Below are 24,330 nucleotides of genomic sequence, written 5' to 3'. Positions count from 1 at the left end.
CTTGCTTTTCACTGAATCATATGGGTCTTATATACTACATTGAGCGTGATTGTCTCTGAAACTGGGTTGTAGGAAGGGAGCAAATTCTTAACTGTCTAGCCACATATCTCCCACATGTCTCTCTGGGTCTATACAGAGTCTTATCCCATCACTACAACATGGCAAGGTAATATTATTAGCTCCATTTCACAGGTGAGAAAACCAAGTCTTGGAGAGCTTGTCAGAGGTCACATGAGTAATTAGAAGCTGAGCGGAGAATTTGAGCTGGTTTGGTCTTTCCACCACACACGTGGTTTTGCCCTTCCATGTGGCATTTCTCCAGGTCATCTTTCTCTTTAGCCCTGGCTGGCCTTTGTGGTTCGAGGTGGTCCACTGCCTTGCGTTATCATCAGTTCACATCCCGCTCTGGATTGGCGTGAAGATTTTCACTCGAGTGTGTCACCGAATGATGCCATTGGAAGCTTCTGCTGATAAGCGTGGGACCATCTGCTTGGCACTTCTCAAATATTTTCAGCAGTGGGAGAGCAGCTCTGATTCCTTTTGAGATGAGAGGCTGCAGCCATCCTTCGAGATGTTGGGACTGGAGACCCTGCAGGCTGGCTGGGCATTGATGCCCTAGATGCAAAGGGAAAGCCAGCCTGTGGCCACTTCTGACCCTTCCTGAGCAAATGACACCAGCGAGTCTGCATCCCAGTTTTTCATTGTTCAGCTGTCCTTGACAACCAGAGTAAGATTTCCCCTCTTTAAAAAGCTATTTCCTGCGTAACTCTTTTCTGTGCTGGTTTTTTTCTTTTTTGTTTGTTTGGTGGGTTAGATGTTTGCTGTTGGAATGTGTTGGCAAAATTTCTGTCTCTTCCTGCTTTGTTTCAGAAAATTTACTTCTTTGCTGAGTTAACTGTTCCTAGGCATCGTTGTTCAACTTCAGGGTTGAAACTTATGAGTAGTGTTTTCTTTTTTAAGTTGTTGCAGGGGAAAGAATCTTAGGATCAATTCACGGTTGGAATGGTGGACTTCGAGGTTTTCAAGGTTGCTTAATGAAAACTTACGAATGATAAAGAAGTTGAGCTTTGAAAGAGTTGTTACTGAATTTGATTCCTCTGGAGAAATCACTTGGCTCACAGCTGTTGAGCATCACTGGGGCAAACTGCATTGATTTTTCTTCATTTTTCCCTAGTGGGCACTGGCATCAGTATTAGCTTCTGTTGCTTAGGAAGGTCATGTGCAGCACTTTGGTGACAAGGTATCTATTAAAAGGAATCTCCTGCTCAGTCTTGATCTTTGGTATGAGAATTTTAGCAACACTTCCCAGTCAGGATACTTAGAGGAAATTTGATGAGAGAATGTATAGGGTGTTGTTAGATTGCTGTGGGTGCAGCAATAAAAAGGTGATCACAAGCTGGCCTCTGGCAGAGTGCTATGGACTGGGTACCACTGGCTTTGTGGGCTGGGTAATTCTTTGCCGTGTGGGCTGTCCTGTGTATTGTAGGATGTTTAGCAGCATCTCTGGCCTCTACCTGCTAGATACCAGTAGCGCACTCCTCTCCACTGTGACAACCAAAAATATCTCCAGTCATGTAAAACATCCCTTAGGGGACAAAATCACCTCCCCGCTTATAGACCAGGGCTCTAAATTGATCCTGCAGTATGTTTAGAAAGGGAGTAAGAAGTCTCTGCCTCTCCATGCAGATGGTCCTAGCGTTGGGAAGACGGGAATGATGCATTTAACACAAGGACAGATGTTTCTGCCCTGTACATTCCCCTCAGAGCCCTTGCCTGCCAGCGAAATTCCATCTCACAAATGGGTTTCTGTTTGTCCGGGTGACTGCACACACACACACACAGGGCAGAATGTGCCCCTTTCTCTGGATCTGCACACCTCGAAAGTCCAGCCCTAGGGTCAGGCTCTCTTTTAAGCTGCCTGGGAACAGCAGGCAGTTTCGGATGGCCCACTCCTCAAACCTGAGTTCTGTTGGCTTTTCTCTCTTTCCTTTTTCCTCCCTGCCTTCCTCCCCAGCCCTCTCTTTCTATCTTCTAAGAGTGATGTGCTAGGCTGGGAATCTGGGGCCATGGGAGGACTGTACTCAACTGAACGGGAATGTGGAAGGGGTTGTTTGCTTCTGAGGTCTCTAGAGAACACTTGAGCAAGCATAAATGTATGGCATTTAGAACTCTCTGCCGACTCTGAGTCTCCTTGCTTTTCCTGTCAGCTCCCCCATCCATCTGTTCCTCTCACTTTCACTGAGAGGTAAATACACAGCAATCTCAGGTAGACCTGCCAGGACACGGGCTCTGCAAAGCCCACATCCTTGCACATCTATGGAAACCACCATGCTTGTTTTCCCTGCTTATTGATTCATTCTCTCAGTTTGGCATTTCCCTGAGACTCATGGTGGCACTCCTAGCATTTCGTATACCCCAGCCTTTCACAAATACATTAAAATGCCAGTTATGTGAAGCAGTTGAGGCGCAGTGGGGCTAAGCTGTTTGACGTAGGACTTGCCTGTAGTGGTCAGTCGGACTGAAAGTGCAGCTCCCAGGCCAAGCAGCCATAGGCACGGGCAGAATAGACAGTGGCCTCTGCGTCGTTCTTTGATCAGTGTCAAACCTCTCTTCTCGAAAGTCTCTTCTGCGTTCAGATGTGATAACTGCCTACAATTCTTTGAGTTTTGCAGGTGGGTGGTGGGGATTAAGTCCTACTTTCCACCATGGTCAGCCTGGATTGTGGTGGCTTGTGTGAGGTGCTGGAGCCTGAACAGGCAAGGATCATCCCCATGGGGGCAGCCACGCCGGCGTGAGGGCAGTGGCAGTGGTGGCATGGAAGGGGATGTCAGCGCTGGGTAGGGCAGGAGGATATCTGCATGGCGGGTACAGGGACCTGGTGCTGGGTGCTGGAGCTCCTGCTGGGTGAGGTCTGTGTCTCAGGGTGGGGGGCAGGGGCAGCATCAGCCCAACAGGAAGTAAAAGGACTTTACAAATTGAGGAGGCCGTCTGTGCAGAGGCAGGGGAAGAGCAGTGGCAGACATAGGCAACTGTTCATAGGTGGGTTGATCAAGTGAGCAAATGCATAGATGACCATGGAATCCAGGTTACTCAGAGAAGGGAGCTACACGTATGGAGAGGGAGAAAACGCGAATGAATTCATTGGTAGTGGGTCAAAACCTGAGATGTTGGCGTCAGTTCATCATTATATGTATATGTTTTACAAATATATTAAAAGATGTAGGAATACAGCTGTAGGTGTGTGTATGTACAACTATACATAAATGTATCTATATGCATCTATTCCTTGGCCCTTCCCCTGAGAGGGCCTGGGAGCAGTGACAGCCTCCTAGCAATGAGCACATTTTGCACCCAGATCTTAGCTTCTAAATATAATTATTAACTAAAAGGAACCAGGGCTCCTTGGAGAAATGGCTGATTCTAGGCACTGGTGCAGGGGACATGCAAGATTATGGTAAAATGTCCAGTTTTTTTTGTCTTGGAAGGCCAGGCATATTGGAAGAAGTGTGAACTGTCAGGGAAGGTTGGATTTCTGTTTTGGCTCACTGAGGCTGCTGTGCCGCCGTGAGAGGCCCAGTCGGAGATAGCTGAGGCTGTTGGTTATATGGCTCTGATACGCTGGGGAGATGTGTAAGCTAAAGCTATGCATTTGGATTTCATCAGCAAATGGTGACGTTTTGAAATGGGGGGATTGGACAAGACCACCCAAGGAGAATCTGTGGAGTAGGAAGGGAATAGGGTCAACAATGGGGTCTGCAGCCTGGCCAACATGGCAGAACCCCATCTCTACTAAAAATACAGAAAAATTAGCTGGGCATGGTGGTGGACACCTGTAGTCCCAGCTACTTGGGAGGCTGAAGCAGGAGAATTGCTTGAACCCGGGATGCGGAGGCTGCAGTGAGCAGAGATGGCACCACTGCACTCCAGCCTGGGCAACAGAGTGAGACCCTGTCTCAAAAAAAAGAATGGATCCTGGCGGAACTCTGAGGCACAAGGGCAGTGGAAGAAGAGATCCAGCAAGGGAGACGGAAGAACTGCAGGAAGGCAGGAGGAGAGCCAGAGGGAAGAAACTGCGTGAGGCACTAGCATCATCTCAGAGACAGCAGCAGGGAGACAGGGAGTGGGGTTCCATAGCAACACTCGTGCGCTGGGGAGGGGCTGGAGCCTGAGACCGTATTTCAGCCCCTTCTGGAGGACTTGGCTGAGAGTGCTGCACTCTTGAATGGACCAGCTCACTTCTGTTCTTTGTTCTGATGAAAGGACATGCCTGAATTTCCCCCTCTGACATCAGCGATCTTTACCCATAATGGCAAAGTGTCACGTTCTTCATCAATAGAAGTGTTTATTGATCAGGATGATGGCCATGAGCCACTCTGTTTCACAGAAGAAAGTGAAAACAGAGACAATATTTCTGAAAACAACTCATTCCTATGTGTTTGTGTTGTTTTGGTTATGGGTTTGGCATTGGGTAGATGATGCTTTAATAAACAAACATCCGTTATTTGATAAATAAGATCCATCCTTTGATAAATAAAAAGAATCCATCTTTTAAGGTTTTTAATAAGTATCATTACTGACAATGCAGTTGATTGTGTGGTTGCTTCTGGTGACATAAAAGCCATTAATAAATGTTCCCAAAGTCCTAACAGCCTCACAAATGGGCGTGTGAACTTCACACATAGACAGACTGTTGACAAAGAGCTGGTGTGTGTGTATGTTGGGTGGGGCAGAGGAGGGCTAGATATAGCGCCAACTTGGACCGGGGCAATCCAGGCTCTGCTGCTGCCTTTGTTACTAAGTATGTAACCTTGGACTAGTCCTGAGTTAATTTGCTCACCTGGAAAAACAAGGGGGTGGTTTGCAGTATCTGCGTGATTTTTTCAAGCTCTAAATCTTAATGATTAGCAGAGGATGGTCGGACCTTATCAACAAGGAAGTGTTTTTATGAAAACGCCAAACAGCATCCTTTCATGTTTTTAATAAAATACTCCAGTTCTGAGGAAAAATAATTTGTAACATATATGACCAAGTGTCATGTTTACAATTATTTCTTGCAATTCAATGAAAGAAATGAACAGAGAGTATAAAAAATCCATTGAAAAATACAAGTAACTGTTAACATAAAAGAATGTCCAACCTTATTAACAATCAAATAAATACAAATTAAAACAGGGTATCTTTTATCACCTATTACATTTGGGAATTTAAGAAACTGAAGATGTGTAAAAAAAGAAGCATATATATGCTGTGAAAAAAAATTATATACTGTTGATGTTGATATTAATATAATTGGCATGGTTATTTTGGATGACAATTTGTTAATACACATTTAAATCTTGAAGAATGTTTATACCCTTTGGTCTAACAATTCCACTTTTAGAAATATGTCCTAGGGGAGTAATTGGAGATATGCACAAAATTTGCATCCATACAAATTCATTACTGCGCTTTGTTTTTAAAAATAGAGATGAAAAATCAGAAGCAAATGGTATGTCCAAGGCTGGGGGATTGTTAAAAATAAATAAGGAGCCGGGCGCGGTGGCTCAAGCCTGTAATCCCAGCACTTTGGGAGGCCGAGGCGGGTGGATCACAAGGTCGAGAGATCGAGACCATCCTGGTCAACATGGTGAAACCCTGTCTCTACTAAAAGTGCAAAAAATTAGCTGGGCATGGTGGCGCATGCCTGTAATCCCAGCTACTCAGGAGGCTGAGGCAGGAGAATTGCCTGAGCCCAGGAGGCGGAGGTTGCGGTGAGCCAAGATCGCGCCATTGCACTCCAGCCTGGGTAACAAGGGCGAAACTCCGTCTCAAAAAATAAATAAATAAATAAGGAAAGCTGGGCACAGTGGCTCACGCCTGTAATCCCAGCACCGTGGGAAGCCAAGGCAGGAGGATCACTTGAGTCCAAGAGTTTGAGACCATCCGGGCAACATGACAAAACCCCATCTCTACACAAAATATAAAAACGTAGCTGACATGGTGGCATGTGCCTCTAGTCCCAGCTACCTGGGAGGCTCACTTAAGCCCAGGAGACTGAGGCTGCAGTGAGTTGTGATCTCGCTGCTGTACTCCAGCCTGGGTGACAGGGTGAGACCCTGTCTCAAAAATATCAATCAATCAATCATGATAACTCCAGCTAGTGATACTAAAGTCATACTTTTGAGTATATACTGACATGAGAAAATGTTTACAATATGCTATTGCATGAAAAAAGGTAGAAAGTAAGCATACCAAAAGATTATAAAATGCCATCTCAATTTTAAAAATGAGTAGTGTAAGACATTGAAAAAAAGACTAATGGAATATCCCAAATGTTGAATGGGGTTAATTTTTAGTAGTAGTTGTATGTGTGGATTTTCCGAATTTTCTTCAATGAACACATACTGTTTTAAAATTAGAAGGAAGGCGATAACATGTAAAAGAAAATACCCCCATTTTGGGTTAAGACTAAACAGGTTATAAAATGAGCCCAGTTGTGACTGTAACTGCCCAGAGGGTTCTCTTTGCCTGCTGCCCAGACAGAGCCAATTTATCAAGACAGGGGAATTGCAATGGGGAAAGAGTTTAATTCAATTTATCAAGACAGGGGAATTGCAATGGGGAAAGAGTTTAATTCAATTTATCAAGACAGGGGAATTGCAATGGGGAAAGAGTTTAATTCATGCAGAGCCAGCTAAACGAGAGACCAGAGTTTTAGGACTCAAATCAGTCTTCCTGAAAATTCAGAGAATGGGATTTTATAAGGATAATTTGGGGTGTCGGGGACCAGGGAGTGGGGAGCGCTGACTGGTCAGGTCGGAGGATGAAGTCACAGGAAGTTGAAGCAGGTTGTTTTTGCTGTCTTCTGTTTCTGGGTGGGATCACAGAACTGGTTGAGCTGGATTACCTGTCTGGGTGGCACCAGCTGATGCATCAAAATGCTCCAGGGTCTGAAAAAGATCTTGAGCCCCAATTATTAGATTTTACAATAGTGATGTTATCCTTAGGAGCGACTGGGGAGGTACAGAATCTTGTGGCCTCTAGCTGCCTGACTCCTAAACCATAACGTTGAATCTGGGCCTAGCTTGTTAGTCTCACAAAGGCATTCTGGTCCCCAGCAAGAAGTGGGTTTGTTTAGGGAAAGGGCTGTTACTGTCTTTATTTCAAAGTTAAACTATAAACTAAGTTCCTCCCATAGTCAGTTCAGCCTATGCCCAGGAATGAACAAGGGCAGCTTAGAGTTTAGAAGCAGGATGGGATCAGTTAGGTGAGATTTCTCACAGTCATACTTTTCTTACGGTTATAATTTTTGCAAAGGTGGTTTCAGGGTCATCATTTTTTTAGTGGCAGAGCTCTTTGAACAGGCAGGACTGGTTTGATCAGTCCCTGTGGACATCTTCACATGCAGAAAGCACGCAGTGACAAAGTCACAATGAGAAATTAAACTAGTCTTTTTTTTTTCTTTTCTTTTCTGAGACAGAGCCTCACTCTGTTGCCCAGGCCAGAGTGCAGTGGTGCGATCTCAGCTCACCGCGACCTCCTCCTCCTGGAGCGATTCTCCTGCCTCAGCCTCCGAGTACCTGGGATTACAGACAGGCACATGCCACCACACCTGGCTAATTTTTGTATTTTTAGTAGAGATGGGGTTTCACCATGTTGGCCAGGCTGATCATGAACTCCTGACCTCAGGTGATCTGCCTGCCTCAACCTCCCAAAGGGCTGGGTTCACAAGCGTGAGCCACCGCACCCAGCCTAAACAAGTCTTAAAAAATATTCCCGGCAATATGGTGACTTTAATTCCTTAAATAGGAAAGGTTAGAGGCAGACTAGATTGGAAAATTTAAGTGTAGAGAGACTATAAAAAGTAAAGTCTTAAAAATAGGATTAGGCCCCAGAGTATAGTGGAGAGACCTCTGGGCTAAGATCAGGCACGCTGGGCTACAGGGCTTCTCGGACCGGTTGTGAAAGTTGGCCTGCCTCACAGGCTCTCCAGCAACCACTTACTAAACTGCAAAGTTGAGGGGTTTGGCAGAACAGTGATTTCCAGACTACTACTCCTCCCCCTTCTTCCCCTCCCCCTTCTTCCTCCTCCTCCCCTGTCCTCCCTCTTCCTCCTCCTCCTCCCTCCTCCTTCCTCCCCCCTCCTCCCTCTTCCTCCTCCTCCCCCCTCCTCCTTCCTCCCCCCTCCTCCCTCTTCCTCCTCCTCCCTCTTTCTTTGCCTCCCTCTTCCTTCTTCTCCCTCCTCCTTCCTCCTCTTCCTCCTTCCTCTTCTTCCTCTTTTTCTTCCCGTCTCAGCTTGTGGTCAGAAGTCAGGTGACCTGGATTTCTGCCTGGCCAGCACTGTGAATTAGGATCCAGATAAGTTTCTGGGCACTACAGTCCTGCAGGACCCAGGGAGCACTGGACACACTGGAGCAAATGCAGATGGTGGACACTTTCGGGCTGTGCATCACAGTGGCTCGGAGCCTGGCGTGGTTATGAATCCTTAGGTTTCTCCCTCTTAAAAAAGGGCAATGACATTATCCTTATCAGCCTCCCAAGCTGATTGCAAGGCTCCAAAGCTAGGCTGGAAGGAAAGGTGCTTTGGCCTCAAGGGTCTACACCACGGTATTCTCACAGTCTAACTTATTTCTTTCTTCCTAGACATCTCTTTCATGAGAAGGAAGAGAGGAAGGAAGATGCTCTGTGATGCTGCCAGTAATGCTGACCAGTCATGGTGCCGTTACCTCCTCGGCCGTCTTTGCACTCTGTTCCCACTGAGGTTTCTGCTGCAGTGTAACTGAGCACTCCAGGTACCACCGGGGGCCATCAGGATGAGCTCTCCTTCCATCCCAGCCTGTCACTGCCAGGTAAACATGCATCCCTGCAAATGGATGTGCTGTGTAAGAAAAATGATTCCTGGCCAGATGTGGTGGCTGATGCCTGTAATCCCAGGACTTTAGGAGGCTGAGGCAGGAGGATCACTTGAGCCCAGGAGTTCGAGACCAGCCTGGACAACATGGCGAGACCCCATCTCTATAAGAAATAAACAGTGACAATAAAAATTAGCTGGGCGTGGTGGTGAGCACCTGTAGTCCCAGCTACTCAGGAGGTTGAGGTGGGAGGATCACTTGAGTCCAGGAAGTTGAGGCTGCAATGGTCTATGGTTGCACCACTGCACTCCAGTTTGGGCAATAGAGCAAGACCCTGTTTCAAGAAAAAGATAATGAAAAATGTTTGGCATGTCTGGGCAAAGAGCCTCTGGTCCTAGAATTGGGTTGACACAGAGAGAAGTTGCCCTCCGATTTACCCTGCTGTGCAAATGCCTACCTCGTCTGCATGGCTCTCTGAGATATCAACTGTGTGGTCTTCTCTCTGCGCTAGGGAAGGCTCACTGAGCCAACACTAAATTATTCTGAGCTAGACTGTTTTGTCAGCTAGCAGCAATTACCCTTCTACTTTCCTTACACTTCCCAACCTCAAATATCCCAGTCAGTCATCCACCAACAGAGATGAAGAATACACAAAATGACCAAGGAGCTGAGAGAGGAAAGGGTTGGGGTGGTGAGCACGTAGGGCTGGCTGTCGTCAAGGCATTTCTTGCCATCTGCTATTTCACTTCAGAGACCGAAACTCAGTTGGTGGGGTAAGACTGGGAATATAATTTTTAGCAATGTGTTCATTTAAATAGAACCCCACTATAAAAACAATTTGGAGGATTATGACTCGTTTTTCAATGAGAACAAGTTTTAATGGAAATTTTTTATGAGCATTCCGATCATGAGTAAAATTCACATCATGATCAAAATCTGCCTGAATACCGTGTGTGCTTCATGAGTTGTGCTCTAACCGTTAGAAAACCATGTGTATTACGTGTGATGCCCTGCACTGAAAGTGGTGGTTTTCTCTCATGGGGAAGCAGAGTGTGTTCTTAGAAATGTTATAATGGGGTTTATTTCTTGAAACAGTTCAATCAGTGTTTATTAAATGCCTACTGTGTACAAGTGTTGGAGATTCAGACGCAAATAAGGTAAAGTCCTGTTTTCAAGGAGTTTGCAGTTTAGTGAGTGTATTAGGCTGCTCTGGCTGCCATAACAAAATACCATGGACTTGGTGACTTATATAACAGAAATGTATTTTCTGACAGTTCTGCGGGCCAGAAGTCCAATACTGAGGCATTGGCAGGGCCGGTATGGTGAGGGCTCTCTTCCCGGTTTGCAGATGGCTGCCTTTTCTTTATGTCCTTACCTTGCTTTTCCTCTGTGCCCACAGAGATGTCTCCTATGTCTCTCCCTGTTCTTACAAGGACACCACTTCTATTGGCTTAGGGCCCCACTCTTAGGAACTTATTTAGCCATAATTACCTCCCTAAAGGCCCTATCACCAAATACAGTCACATTGTGGATTAGGACTTCAATATATGAATTTTGGAAGGGAACACAATTCCATCCACAACAATCAAGAAGATATAATTTTAACTCTGAGGCCGGGCACAGTGGCTCTCACCTGTAATCCCAGCACTTTGGGAGGTCAAAGCAGATAGATTGCTTGAGGTCAGGCGTTTGAGATCAGACTGGGCAACACTACAAAAAATTAAGAACAAAATTAGCCAGGTGTGGTGGCACATGCCTGTTGTCTTGGCTACGCAGGAGGCCAAGAGGGGAGGATTGCTTGAGCCCAGGCGTTTGAAGCTGTAGTGAGCTATGAATGCACCGCTGCACTCTAGCCTGGTCAACAGAGTGAGACTTTCTCTAAAAAGTATGTGTATTTTTAAATTAAAACATTTTTAACTCTGCTTTGTTGCAAGGAGAGTATAGGGTTAGGGTTAGGATTTGTTATATCTTGGCTATGAACATAAGGAGTCCCCATCTCTAAAAAAATAAAAAGAAAAGAAAAATTAGCCAGGTATGGTGGCATGTACGTGTAGACTCAGTGATTGGGAGGCTGAGGCAGGAGTGTTACCTGAGCCCAGGAGTTCAACCTGCAGTGAGTTATGACCACAGGACTGCACTCTAGCCTGGGCAACAGAGCAAGACCTTATCTCTAAAAAAATACAAAAAATTTCAAAAGAAGATACTATCTGAAACACCTTTCCCAGCTGACTTTTGTGAATTTACTTGGACACTTTTGGGGAAAGGAAGAAAAACTGAATACAGAAGTAGAAACTAGTATTGTAAAAGGAAAATGTAGGACAGGTCACTTGGGAGGATGGGTCAGTGGTGGAAATGGAGCATGCTTTTAATCTAGGATGAGCGAGTTAGATGACGGAGACGGGAGGCGACCTGCGGTCACTGAGAGCTCTCTCCACACAGCAGGAAGCTGCAGCTAAAGGACGTGGTCGATGAGAAATCCCAGGGCCTGGACTGGAGGCAGAAAGACGTTCTTGTCAGTATTCTCAAAAACTCAGATTAGGTCCTGATTTTACATTTCTAGTCTTTGGTTTAGGTTTGTAATTAGAAGATGAAGGCACTTGGCTTCCTTGCATAAGCAACTTCGGTTTTGCCATGGCTGTCAACCTGTGTTGGCCAACATGGGAGCCCGAGTCACATGAGGCTCCTGAGTGTGGGGAACTGGGCTCATCGGAAGCAAGGTGCTCTGCAAGGGTGAAATACCCACTGCCTCTGGGGGACTGCTAAGTATACATCAGTGTAGAAAAGAACATATTTGTTGTGCTGATGATATGTTGAAATAATATTTTAAACACATTAGGCTAAATAAAGTAGGTTATTAAAATGGATTCTGCTGGTTTCTTTTTACTTGCTTTAATGTGGCTCCTACTTCACTTACACAGGTGGCCCACCTGCTGTGTTTCTGTTGGATAGCGCGGTCCAGGCCCTTCTTACCCCGACTTTTGTGTACTCTGAGTTACTTTCCTTCCATCTCTCCACACCAGCAGCAGCAGGAGCAACAGAACACCCGCTCTGAAGTGTGTGCTGGCCACTGTGTCGCCACCCACTGTCCTTGCTGTGGCCACTCAGACCCCTGGGTTGCTCTGCTCTCCTAGATTCCCTGATGATTTGATTACAGCCATTTTTTCCACTGATATTTCTGGTCTCCAACACTATTTCTCAGCAATTGCAACATCTGTGGATGATTCTTCCAGCCCTGCGTCTCCAGGTTCTGCTTTCAGCTCAGATGATCTTGTCCTCCACCCTCCCTCAGCTCTTCTTTTCCATGGTCATGCTGTGCACTTAATGCAGGTAACCCTAAAACTACACTGCCCCAAGCTCAGTTTCAAGCATCGTGTTCCTCAGCCCCCACCTCCAAAGTCCCCTTCAGTGCCTTTAGTATGGGGACTTCAATGATTCCCTGACACCACTGGGACCTCTGATGTGTCGCTGTTTCCTGATCACATCTGTTACCTCCCTGGTGCCCTCACTTTTCTCCTAATCCCATCGGGCTCCACGTCCCACCATCGTAGCCCTTGGCTTCCACATGCTTCGCTGCCTTTGCCCCCAGCTCTGCTTCGTACCCGCCTGGTAGCCCCCAGCCCTGGTAAAATCCAGCCCTCCCCTTTCTCCATGCCAGCTCCTGGACAGCTGAACTGAGCTGGAGAGCAGCACAGGAGAGGCTGAATGGTCTCTCCGCGCGCTCTAGGTTAGCCTGGCGGGAGGTCCTGCGCTTCCTGTATGTCCCTAGCCCTTTCTTTCACTCATTTCTTTCACATCTTGCCCTCTTTCCTTAAACCCTTAACATCTCCTCACTCTTTGCCGATGACCTTGCTCCTTACTTTGCTGATAAAGAGATACTGTGCGTTCAGAAGACAGCTGCTCACCTTGGGCACTCCCACAGCCGCCTCTACCCGCCTCACGGCATCTGCAACCACACACGCTGCCTTCTCCTTCACCAGGTAGAAATTATGCTCTGGCGAAGGCCGTGGCTCCACCCAGCTCTAGACCCCTGCTTCTCGACTCCTCAACTGTTAGCTTTTTACTGGATACTTCTTATCCGTTTATCACCCCTCTCTTAACCCCACAGCCCCCAAGAGCGTTGTCTACACTCACCGTCTCCACCTACTCTCCTCCCGTTCTCTCTAAACCACTTGCATGAGGCATTCATTTTGTCGGGTCTACTGAAACTGCTCTGACCGAGGTCAGCAATGGCTCCACTCACATGGTCAATATCAAGTTCCAGGTCTCAGCCCACTTGAACTTGCGGCAGAATTTCACCCAGTTGGTTACCCTTTCTTCTCCTCGAGCTTGTTCTTACCTGGCCTCCTGGGTGCCCCTTTCCCCCGGTTGTCCTCCTGTCTCGTCAGGCCCTCCTCAGGTTTCTCGTCTTCTTCCTCCTCTCTTCAGCCTCTAATTTTGAAATGCTCGAGGCCCAGTCCTTGAACCTCTTCTCCTTTTTAATTGCCCATATTGCCCAGACACTCGTGGCTTCAAATTCCACCTGCTTGCATACAGCACCCACATTCACATCCCCAGGCTACAACTGTCCCCAGCTCCTGACGCTCCTCTGGACATGGCCCTGGCTGCCTCGCAGGCTTCTCAAACCCCTAAGCCCCTGCTAACCCGCTGCACCTGCACCTGTCTGTTCAGCAAATGGCTAACCACGTAGTCTCTCTTTCTACCACAACACGTGTGTCTTCCATCAGTGAATCAAATCAAAGGCCTCGCACCAGATATGACTGCCTCTGCCACAACCCGGTCCATGCAGACATCCCCCCTGAGTCCAGCACAGTGCCTTCCCCTCCCACCGGGCCTCTTCCTTCCTGCCATGGCCCCTAGAGCGTCACCTGAACACAGAGGCCACGCCGAGGCTGTTCCCGCCTCAGTCCCCTCAGGTTAACCACATTCCTCCTCTCAGACCTCTCAGAACCTCCTGCGGTTTACTGTCTCACTGACCGCCAAAGACCCCTGCCCTCAGCACCTGACTGTCCTTGCCAGGCCCTCCCAGCCTCGCTGGCCCTCCTGCGGCTCTTCATTCCTGGCTGGCGCCTGCTTCTGGAACTTTGAACTTGTGGTTCCCTTTGCCTGGAATGCTTTTCCCCGAGAACCTGCAGGCCTACGTCGCCTGCTTCCTTCGTGTCTTTGCCCACGTGTGTACCTTTCCCATCACTCTATGGACGCCAGAACCTCAGCCTCTGCCGCTCCTTGCCTTTAATGCTGCCTTCCTTTTCTCCTTGCACTTTTGATTCTCTGACATCAGCTTGTTTGCTGTTGCTGTTTTATTGCTTTTGCTGATCGACGCCTCCCCACTGGAACATAGACTCCACCAGCTCGGCACTTTATTTCCTGCCGGGTCCCAGAGCCTAGAACAGTGTCTGGCGTGGTGTCTTTGGTTAGCCATGACATGGAATGTGAGCTCTCATCCTGTGTGGGTTCCTGTCGGAGACCCTGTCTTCTAACTATGAAGTAAAAGGAGGCTCTCCTCCAGTGAAAGCGATTTCCTATATCATACCAGAACAGCTGAGCAAAGTGTCAGTAGGAGAGGCGTGATCGGGACCACGGAAGCAGGGGCCTCCTGGGTGCCTGGATCACATCGCTGGAAGGAAACACCCATTTCACCAACACAAAGGCCACCTGCTGGCCCAGGATCCAGGCCCGGCTGTACTGAGATCAGTCCCAGGGTCCTGCACGTGCCGGGCTCTGCTGACTCAGTTCTGGAAACATCTAATATCACCAGAGCCATTCAAGTGCCACAAAATAACACATTTATATATTATTCTGCTTCAGGTGAGCTCATGAGGAAAAAGGCAGATATCTACTCATCAAAAATATTCTTTTGATCGACTTCCTAAGGACAAAGTTCAGAAAGCAAAGAACAAATTGCCTTGGCTTTCCAAAGTGTTAGGACTGCAGGCATAAGCCACGGTGTCCAGCCTAAAAATCACTTTTAAAAGCCAAAGACAAGTTAGATTTGAAACAAGGGAAATGATCTCTGTTGACAGCCTCCTTTTCCTTCCCAGTGGTGGGGTGTTTTGTTATAGCAAGAGGGCAGAGCTGTGCATATATCCATTTTGTAATTGGTAAAGTGTGGGGGAAAGTTTCTGAGAAGCTTTACTTTGCAGCCTCGAATGCTGAGCATTTTTCCTGGTTTGAGTGAGCGCTTTACCTGGTGTCTGGCGATGGTGTTTCCTGCACCATCTGGCCTGTGGTCTGTGGGGACGAACATACATCTTGTTAGGGTTCTCCATCCAGTCCACACAGCGTTGGTTTGCCTGGCTTACGTAGTCTGCGCAGGTGCCCAGCTTTGTCGCAGATACTGAAGCTGTGTAAAATAAAGGCCTTTCCATTGTTCATGCCTTAAGCAATATTTGTACAGTATTAAACCCATTGTCCCAGGCACTCCCTCTCCTTACCCACTGCTTATGGCGCTCCATGTGTTACAGAATGGCAGCACTGCCCAAACGTGCATTTTGTCATCAAGTCTCGATGCAGTCAACCTGGTCCCTCTGGCAAATGAATGGAGGCACAGAAGGTGATTTTCAAAACGCATTAGGAGAGCTTGAGCCAGAACTGGAAATGGATCCTCCACGGGGGATTCCACCACTCTTGCCTGGCTACAAGCAGACAATAATACAGAATGAATGGCTATCACTGGGGATCAGAAAGGGTCATTCAATCAGTTCTCTCTCTTATCAGGTCTAAGTTATCTTTCTTATCAGGTCCTAAAGGTCTAATCTTATCATTGTGCTAAAGATAATTGTACATTCTGTTAAACTTTTTTTTTTTTAATAACATGAAGATGATGATTTATAGCTGAATTTCTCCCTTTTATTCCAATCCAATAATTTTCATGGCTTTTTGTGTTTGTTTTTGTTTTGGACACATTTTTAGAAAATTACCTGAAGAGGTCCAGCCTGAGGCCTCCTCATGGATGGGTCAAACGTGACATCATTTGTTGTTGAGGAACCTACGAACTTCTCCACCAGCGGGAATGCCTCAGCCGGGAACGTGCATCGGCAAATCCCCATCGTGCATTGGGTCATCATGAGCATCTCCCCAGTGGGGTTTGTTGAGAATGGAATTCTCCTCTGGTTCCTGTGCTTCCGGATGAGAAGAAATCCCTTCACCGTCTACATCACCCACTTGTCTATTGCAGACATCTCACTGCTCTTCTGTATTTTCATCCTGTCTATTGACTATGCTTTAGATTATGAGCTTTCTTCTGGCCATTACTACACAATTGTCACATTATCAGTGACTTTTCTGTTTGGCTACAACACGGGTCTCTATCTGCTGACGGCCATTAGTGTGGAGAGGTGCCTGTCCGTCCTTTACCCCATCTGGTACCGATGCCATCGCCCCAAGTACCAGTCGGCATTGGTCTGTGCCCTTCTGTGGGCTCTTTCTTGCTTGGTGACCACCATGGAGTATGTCATGTGCATTGACAGAGAAGAAGAGAGTCACTCTCGAAGTGACTGCCGGGCAGTCATCATCTTTATAGCCGTCCTGAGTTTCCTGGTCTTCACGCCCCTCATGCTGGTGTCCAGCACCATCTTGGTCGTGAAGATCCGGAAGAACACCTGGGCTTCTCATTCCTCCAAGCTGTACATTGTCATCATGGTCACCATCATTATATTCCTCATCTTCGCCATGCCCATGAGACTCCTGTACCTGCTGTACTATGAATATTGGTCCACCTTTGGGAATCTCCACCACATTTCCTTGCTCTTCTCCACCATCAACAGTAGTGCCAACCCTTTCATTTACTTCTTTGTGGGAAGCAGTAAGAAGAAGCGATTCAAGGAGTCCTTAAAAGTTGTTCTGACGAGGGCTTTCAAAGATGAAATGCAACCCAGGCGCCAGGAAGACAACTGTAATACTGTCACAGTTGAGACCACCGTCTAAGAACTGTGAGGGAAGTTGTGAATAAAAAGTAGAACAGGTCATTTTCAGTTTGTGCTTGGACTATAACTTAAGTATCTCCTAAATGTGATACAGAAGAACATCTCATTCCGTAGACATGAGATACTAATTAATGATGAATTTCAACTCTTGTACTGTATCTTCTGGAAATGACCTGTCATTTCTATACTTAACAAAGACTCTTTCTATTTCTTTCAGTTCTTTTGGGAGCATTTTGCCATGAACCACAAAAATGACTTTAGCAGGAAGATTTACAGATGTGTACAGGAGAAGGTAACAAAACTGTTGGAACTTGAGGAGGCAGCTCCAAGTAGCAGGCAGTACAAAGGTTGCTTTCTGTGTGACCTCAGGCAAGTTGTTAAATCTCTCAGAGCCTCATTTCCTCACTCATAAAATGGTCACAGCAATAGTCTATGCCTCCTAGGTCTGTGGTGAGGATGAAATGAGAAGATAACGCTTGCAAAGCACCTGGCACATTGTGGATGTTCATTAAACATCAGTCTCTCCTCAGTCCCTTCAATGGTAGACAATATGTAAATTTTTGTTTTGTAAAGCACACACACAAACATATACACGGCTCTATCATGTACAGAAGTTATGATGTGTTTTTACATGTTGAATGTAAATTTACAACAATCTTCTTTTTGCTTGCGGCATGAGAGCTTTTCATGGCATAACACCTCTGTTGGAAAACTTCACAGATGTTAGGCTCTAACCAGCCATGTGCTACTGCATCGCTTCAGGTTGTGAAGAAATGCGTTTGGCCACCAGTCGAGGAGTTTCTCATGGCTTCCCTTCCCTCTGCGGGAATACTAGATGAAATGAAAGTCTGTGTTTTGAAATCCTTTGATTGCATTGGAAATTTTTACGAATGGAGTTGAGTGTATGAGTTCCTGGGGGTGACTGTGGCCCTCCTCCTCCACGAAGCAATGGGTTATTTATAGCCAGAGTTCTCACCTGCAGCCAAGTGTGGGTCTCTGCACCTCTCTGCCTCCTCTCCTCCTGAGGCTTTTTTTTTTTTTTTTTTTGCATCATACCTTGAAGGAGGCTCAGTGGCAAGGGTTAATGAGAATGTGGTCACATCCTGGAGGACTCTGACATTTTTACTCATGACAGATCCTTGCATGACTTCCTCAGCATCTTTACTCAGCACTCCAGGGCGGGTTCTGCCTCTTGCCTGCCATGAGTTACCCTCCAGACACCGCGTGTCCTGGGTTCTAGCTGTGAAACCTGTCTCGGCCAATGACTGCATAGCTATGTTTATTTCCTTCTGTCCCTTCTAGGAGTTCCACAAAAATGACAGTGTGTCACATGATTCTACAGGTTGTAAAATATTCAAGCCCATAGAAACAAGCCCGTTAGTATTTGTTTTAACTGTTTACTCTTTAAAAGGTCAGAGAGGCAGTGATGAAATCGTTCTCTGTTGCTGCTGGTCCTTCCCCATCCTCTTCCTTTCTCAAAAGAAATGACAGGGGCAGCTTTGCTGGGGGAGGTGAGTCTCTCTCCTCAAGCCAGGACCCCACTGCCAGCCAAGCTTGGATGCACGAGGCTTTTCAGTGGGTGACGACATCTGATTCAGAAACAAGGCAGCTTGCTTTCAGAAGCCCAGATGGGGTGTGGAGCAATGACATTTAGAATGATCTTGTTTTTGGTTGAAAACGGAGTATCTTCCCTGGGAAGGAACAGAATATGGAGATGAGAGCGACTCACCTCTGTTTTCTGTCCTCTTCTGTGTGTGCTGCGTGCTGGGCTCTGGGATAGGGAAAGGGGCCAACCCCATCTCACTTCAAAGGGAATCTTAGTCTCAAAGAGGACCCTAAAGACTATCAGACACAAGGAATTTCTACCAAAGGAAAATACGGTGAACCAATAGGAAGCCCCTAGTTACCGTTTTTCTGCAGATCAAGTGGGGAAATCAAATGTGATAATGAATACAAAAATTTTTCTAACCTTTTAAAATGATGCCTTACCAAGAGGTAGGATTCAGAGTTTAGCAGGGTTATAAAGACTAATTTCTTTCTCTCTTCCCCTAAACCCATTCCCAAAGTGAACTGTAAAGTTAAAACTAAAACAAGAAGATTTAAGTAAACTTGCAAATGTGTAGAGAATATGAAATAATTTGTACCCTTTAGGCATTCAGACAATTTGCTTAAGTCATTTTAGGTTACTAGGTGCCACTTCTGAGAATTCCCCGGGTCCGGGAGGAGATTGTTTTGATAGCGCCTGTCCTAACTGCAGGGCAAGGGTTTGTAGCATTCCTACTACAAATATGCGTGGGCAGCCTTCTCTGCAGAACACCCTAATGTGGGCATGGCCAAGATGGGGAAGTGGAAACCCCTGCCGTGTGTCATAGGAGAGAGACACCACGTAACTACGACGCCAGGCTGCACACAGTTTGTTAGGCAAGTGTTAGGAAAAAAAATTGTGCGGCAGAGGTCACTGCAGTAGGGGGCTCTTCCTGCCACCCCTACACTGCACACACCCTCTTCGGTTCCCTCCCCTGCCCACTGGGGTGGGGTATACTGGCACTCATCATGCTACATATTGATTTGCTTATTTGCTCATTCTCTGTCTCTTCACGCCAGACTATAAGCTCCTTGGGGGCAGGGACATAGCTTTGCTCACTACTGGAGCCCCAGCTTATTTGCTGTGCTGGTTGAATCCACTGTACCCCTCTCTTGGCTGTTTCCCTTGCATATATAAATAGGCTCAAATTGTTTCCGCCTGACCAGAAGCCATTCCTTGCCCCACAGTCCTTTTCAGCTTTTATCTCCCCTCCCTCCCTTCCTTCCAAACCACCTTCTAGAAAGGCTCTTCCGCACTCACTGTCCCGACTCTTGCCACAATTTACCCCTCAACATCCTGCCAGTTGCCTTGCAGCCTGACCGTCGTAGAGAGGTTGGTACAGCTAGGAAGGTGAGTAACTTCCATGGTGCTAAATCTGATGGGCTGTTTTCTACCTATGCCTCGTGTGACATTTAGTACCCACAGTCTTCCTGAAATGATCTTTTCTTGGATTGCAGTTTGCTACTTTTTCTCTCCAGCTCTCTTTTTGAATCCTATCTTCCTGATTGGAATCCTCTCACTTCTTTCCTCCCTCTTCTACTGCTCCTCCCTTAAATGGCCACATTTTCCATAATTCAGTGGCTGGATCTCTGCTGTCCTCTTCCTGAGAATTCTCCCTGGATCTGGACTGATAACCACCTGCTTATTAGTGAACCTCACATTGACATTTCCTGACCAGAATTCTTTGCCGGGCTCCAGTCCTGTGTGTCTGTTAGATATAATGAACTCCAAGTTTCTCTTCAAAGAATCAGTATGTCAGTATGTTCAGCTCTCTTATTCAGTTCTCCATTTTAAAGTTTAACTTCCTGGTCCTCTGTGCCCCCTTGCCTCTAGTTTCAGTCAACAACCTTCCTGCTAATCAGCAGTTCACATCTGTTCCCCTGGTCACCTGCTCTGACTTGTTCCTAACTGTTCTTCCCACCAAACTACCCACCCTGCCACTGTGGCTTGTACCCCTGCTCTCTTTAAAATAGCCAATCAGAATTAGTTTAGACCTTGTGGTCCAACCCTAGCCATTGGGGAACGACACAGCAGTAGGGGCTACTTGCGTCAGGAATAAGAACCCCATTCCCTTCCCTTGTACAGGTGTGCTCTCACCATTGCTCCATCTGTGAGACACACCCTTCTAGAGAAGTAAATTGCCTTGCTAAGAAAATTAATATTTGGGTGCTACTTCTTTTGAGGCCCTGAAAATTTACATATAACATGTCTAACCATCTAATGGACTTTTTGATCCAATGTCTTACAGGCGCTTGTAACCTATTCATTTCCCCACCATGCCCCATTCCCTTTTTTTTTTTTTTTTTTTTTTTTTTTTTAGACAGAGTCTTGCTCTGTCACCCAGGCTGGAGTACAGTGGTGTGATCTTGGCTCACACTTCCCGGGGTTCAAGCAATTCTTCTGACTTAGTCTCCTGAGTAGCTGGGATTACATGTGTGAGCCACTGCACCCAGCCCACCCCTATTCCTTTTTCAGTGAAGGACACCACTAGTCACCCTGTCCCCCTTGCTATGCTATTTCCTTTGCACAGATTGCTCTACCTTTTTTTAAATCTAGCAAACTCTGTTTATCCATCTGCACCCAGCTCAAGCATTAGAGACTCAGGATAGCCTCTGGAAGCTGAGTTCCTGGATAACTGTGCTGTGCTTTTTCTTTCTCAAACTTTCCATATCTTTCCTGCCCTCACTCTTGGCAAATAATGGCTGGCTCCCCTTTACATAAAGGGAAGAGAAGCAACTGGAAGAATGCTTCCAGACGTCCTTGCCATCCCCTGCTGATCTAGCTACATCTCCTGCATATTGGCCTCTCTTATGGGTACTCAGGGGGATCTTGGCCTGTCCCTCCCTGGCTAAGGTGACACTCTCGCTAAGATGCTCCAGCCCCCTTTCCCTATTGCCTTCCTGATGGCATTTCTCCAGCAATTCTCCCCCTCTGTCCTGCACCATCGATTTCAGTCCAGGACAAGGGAGGGCAGAATTTTCAGGAAGCAAGATGGAGGAGGGTTGGCGAACAGAACACTGGTCTTGACTAGCCTGCTCCCCACCACACATGCTGCTTATTTCTCTGGAGACAAAATTGTATGAGCTGAGATGAGCAACTGGAGAGCCACCAACAGCCATCCCTCCCTTTGTGCCTCACAACCCCAGTGGTGGACGGAGATGGAGGTGGGATTACTGGTTGCCTTCATGGAGTTGTCTAAGGAGCACTGAGAAGATGCTTTACGGGTGTCCCTACAATTTCACCATCAGAAGAGTAACTCCATTAGGTTGAAATTTGTCTTTTTATTCAACCTCTTCTAAAATTACAAATCATCCCTGGAAAGGATAACATGTTAAGTCATACATGCTTTTCCCTGTGCTGTTTCTCATGGAGAGGAGCAGTGCAAGACAAGACAGCCAGGTGTTCAGGCTGCTGAATGAGGGGTGAGGAGCGGGTGGTGGGAGTGAAGGAAGGAGGAGGTGGGAGCAATCACGTATTTGCCTGTGTGATTCCACAAACAGGAACCTTCTTTTCTCTTTCCCTAACATTTGACTGTTTAACTTTGCAAGATTATGTGGGAAACAAAAATCTTCAATATGAAAACATTAGCAAATGTATCACTTAGAAAACTGATGCCATCAGGCCTCTCACTGCTGAGCACTACAGTCTCTTTCCCTGCCTCACCTACAGTTTTGTGGGTCAGTCTGGTGATGCCTAAGAGTCAATGTAAACACTATGCAAACTGTCCTCGAACTTAAATGGATGCTCTTGGCAAACATTCAGGATTCTGTCACAGAACTGCTAAAATAACACTTCACCTTTTTTTTTTTTTTTTTTTTTTTTTCAGACGGAGTTTCGCTCTTGTTACCCAGGCTGGAGTGCAATGGCGCGATCTCGGCTCACCGCAACCTCCGCCTCCTGGGTTCAGGCAATTCTCCTGCCTCAGCCTCCTGAGTAGCTGGGATTACAGGCACGCGCCACCATGCCCAGCTAATTTTTGTATTTTGAGTAGAGACGGGGTTTCACCATGTTGACCAGGATGGTCTCGATCTCTCGACCTCGTGATCCACCCGCCTCAGCCTCCCAAAGTGCTGGGATTACAGGCGTGAGCCACCGCGCCCGGCCAACACTTCGCCTTTTGACAAAAGATGTGAAGCAGAGTGAGACCTGTTACCAGTTGGATCAGAGGAAAATAAACAAGGAGATGGAAGCTTCTAAAAAGACGGGTTTGAATATCAAATATTGAAGAGAGGCTCTTGGGAAAACTCCTGAAGTCTTCAGATATTTTTGCAAATAGTGCCCACTTTCTGATATTCAGCAAAAGTAACCATTAAGTAAAGACAGAAATATTGGCTGGGCATGGTGGCTTATGCCTGTAATCCCAGCACTTTGGAATGCTGGGGCGTGTGGATCACCTGAGGTCAGGCATTCGAGACCAGCCTGACCAACATGGTGAAAACCTTGTCTCTACTAAAAATACAAAAATTAGCTCGGTGTGGTGGTTGGTGCCTGTAATCCCAGCTACATGGAGGGCTGAGGCAGGAGAATAACTTGAATCCAGGAGGCAAAGGTTGTGGTGAGCCGAAATCCCGCCACTGCACTCCAGCCTGGGCGACAGAGTGAGACCAATTGCTGCAATCAGCGCTTGGCTTTTTGTCCCTCGTTCAACCCAGGTCATTCAGCTATCCTGGCATTCCCGGTGGTCCCTGTGGGACGGGGCCAGAGTGGGCATCCCATGAAGATTACCAGATCACTGGGGATCTGGAATGTTCACCTCTAATTCCTCCCTGTCACCTTGGAAACGGTGGATCTAAGGACATTCTCTGAGTGGCGTCATGCCAGCGGAGGGTAGTGGCATGGTCTGAAATGATTGTTTCTCTTACCAGTTGTGGCTTCTTTCAATTCTGTGGACCCTAGGGGTTCCTCAGCTTCTCCACCAAGTTCTGGTGAATTCAGGGTGGCATTCTTGTCTTTGAATAGTATGAATATGTTGCTGTGGGGGGAATGATTCCAGAGAATCTTCTATTCTGCCACCTTGTTGAGCTCCCCCAAAATGCCTCCTTCTCCTACATTGGCACACACTTTAGTTTCACGTTGACTGATGAGTTTTGAGGAATATATACAAAGACACATTGTTCTCACAGGAAGCCGGCAGAGTTTGGGTGTGCCTCCAGTTTGCACTTTGAGCATTACACAGGTAGAATATACTTACGTGACTACCCGCCCCACTTCTCCAGCCTTCCCTGCCCCCAAAATCTATAAATCCCAAATTTATTTATGATAAACAATCTTGACAGGTGAGGTGTATCCTGCTGGACATAGGACTGGTTCACGGACTATAATGTTTCTGCAGAGCAGCCTAAGGTCTTCAGCATCTTTGCAAGGTGCCGTGGTTGAGGTTATTGTTCCTGGAGATGTTCCTGTGGGGAACGAGTGATTTGCAGACTTGATGCTAGCGCTCCCCGTGTGGTGTGTTTTGGCCAACACCAGCCTGTCAATGCCTGAAGCAGAGACCTCAGGAATGAGATAACAGGACTAGAAGCCTGACTCTCTACTTAGTAGCTGGACGAAAGTCAACAAGTTAATCTCTGTGACTGGTGACTGAGTAGGAGTTCCACTCAAAGCAGACCCTGAGACAAGGATTTAGTGCAAGTAATTCATGTAGGTGTCATCCCGAGGAGCGTGGGAGGAAGTGGAGAATTTGGGCAGAGAAAGGAGGAAGTCAACAAAGCGTGAGTGAAGGTGAACAAGGGCCCAGGACAGTGAGGCCTCACTTCAGAACTGCCCTCCTGGAGGGGCAAAGGTGCCGTGGCGCTGACCCCCACCTCCTTCCCCTCAATAGGGAAAGTCACCCCCATGTCAGCTCCCAGCTCTTCCTGGCCTGCCCTTTGCTCAGGCCGAGCATGATCCATAGCAGGGAATATGTCCAGGCATAGCATGCAGGGAGCCATGGGCAGGTACAGGCTCTACCTGCAAGTGGCCACAGGAGTGGCTTCAGGGCTGACCAATAGCA

At 47.0% G+C, this 24,330-nt stretch overlaps 1 protein-coding gene across 1 annotated transcript; it reads left to right on the top strand.

Moving 5' to 3' along the window:
• The first annotated feature begins 239 nt into the window (after positions 1-239).
• Positions 240-22,147, top strand: MAS1 (MAS1 proto-oncogene, G protein-coupled receptor). The gene is made up of 3 exons (XM_074397179.1): positions 240-727; positions 8,623-8,828; positions 15,741-22,147. Exon 3 carries the CDS (start codon positions 15,777-15,779, stop codon positions 16,752-16,754), a length of 978 nt encoding a protein of 325 aa, XP_074253280.1. The 5' UTR covers positions 240-727; positions 8,623-8,828; positions 15,741-15,776; the 3' UTR covers positions 16,755-22,147.
• Positions 22,148-24,330: the final 2,183 nt, after the last annotated feature.

Source organism: Saimiri boliviensis, chromosome 4 (genome assembly GCF_048565385.1).
Source record: "Saimiri boliviensis isolate mSaiBol1 chromosome 4, mSaiBol1.pri, whole genome shotgun sequence".
Classification (NCBI taxonomy): domain Eukaryota; kingdom Metazoa; phylum Chordata; class Mammalia; order Primates; family Cebidae; genus Saimiri; species Saimiri boliviensis.
This window is presented reverse-complemented; position numbering and strand designations above follow the sequence as displayed.

Bases quoted from the DNA above. Each gene is read 5' to 3' on its own strand.
- MAS1 (XM_074397179.1), top strand. From the start codon at position 15,777: ATGGATGGGTCAAACGTGACATCATTTGTTGTTGAGGAACCTACGAAC.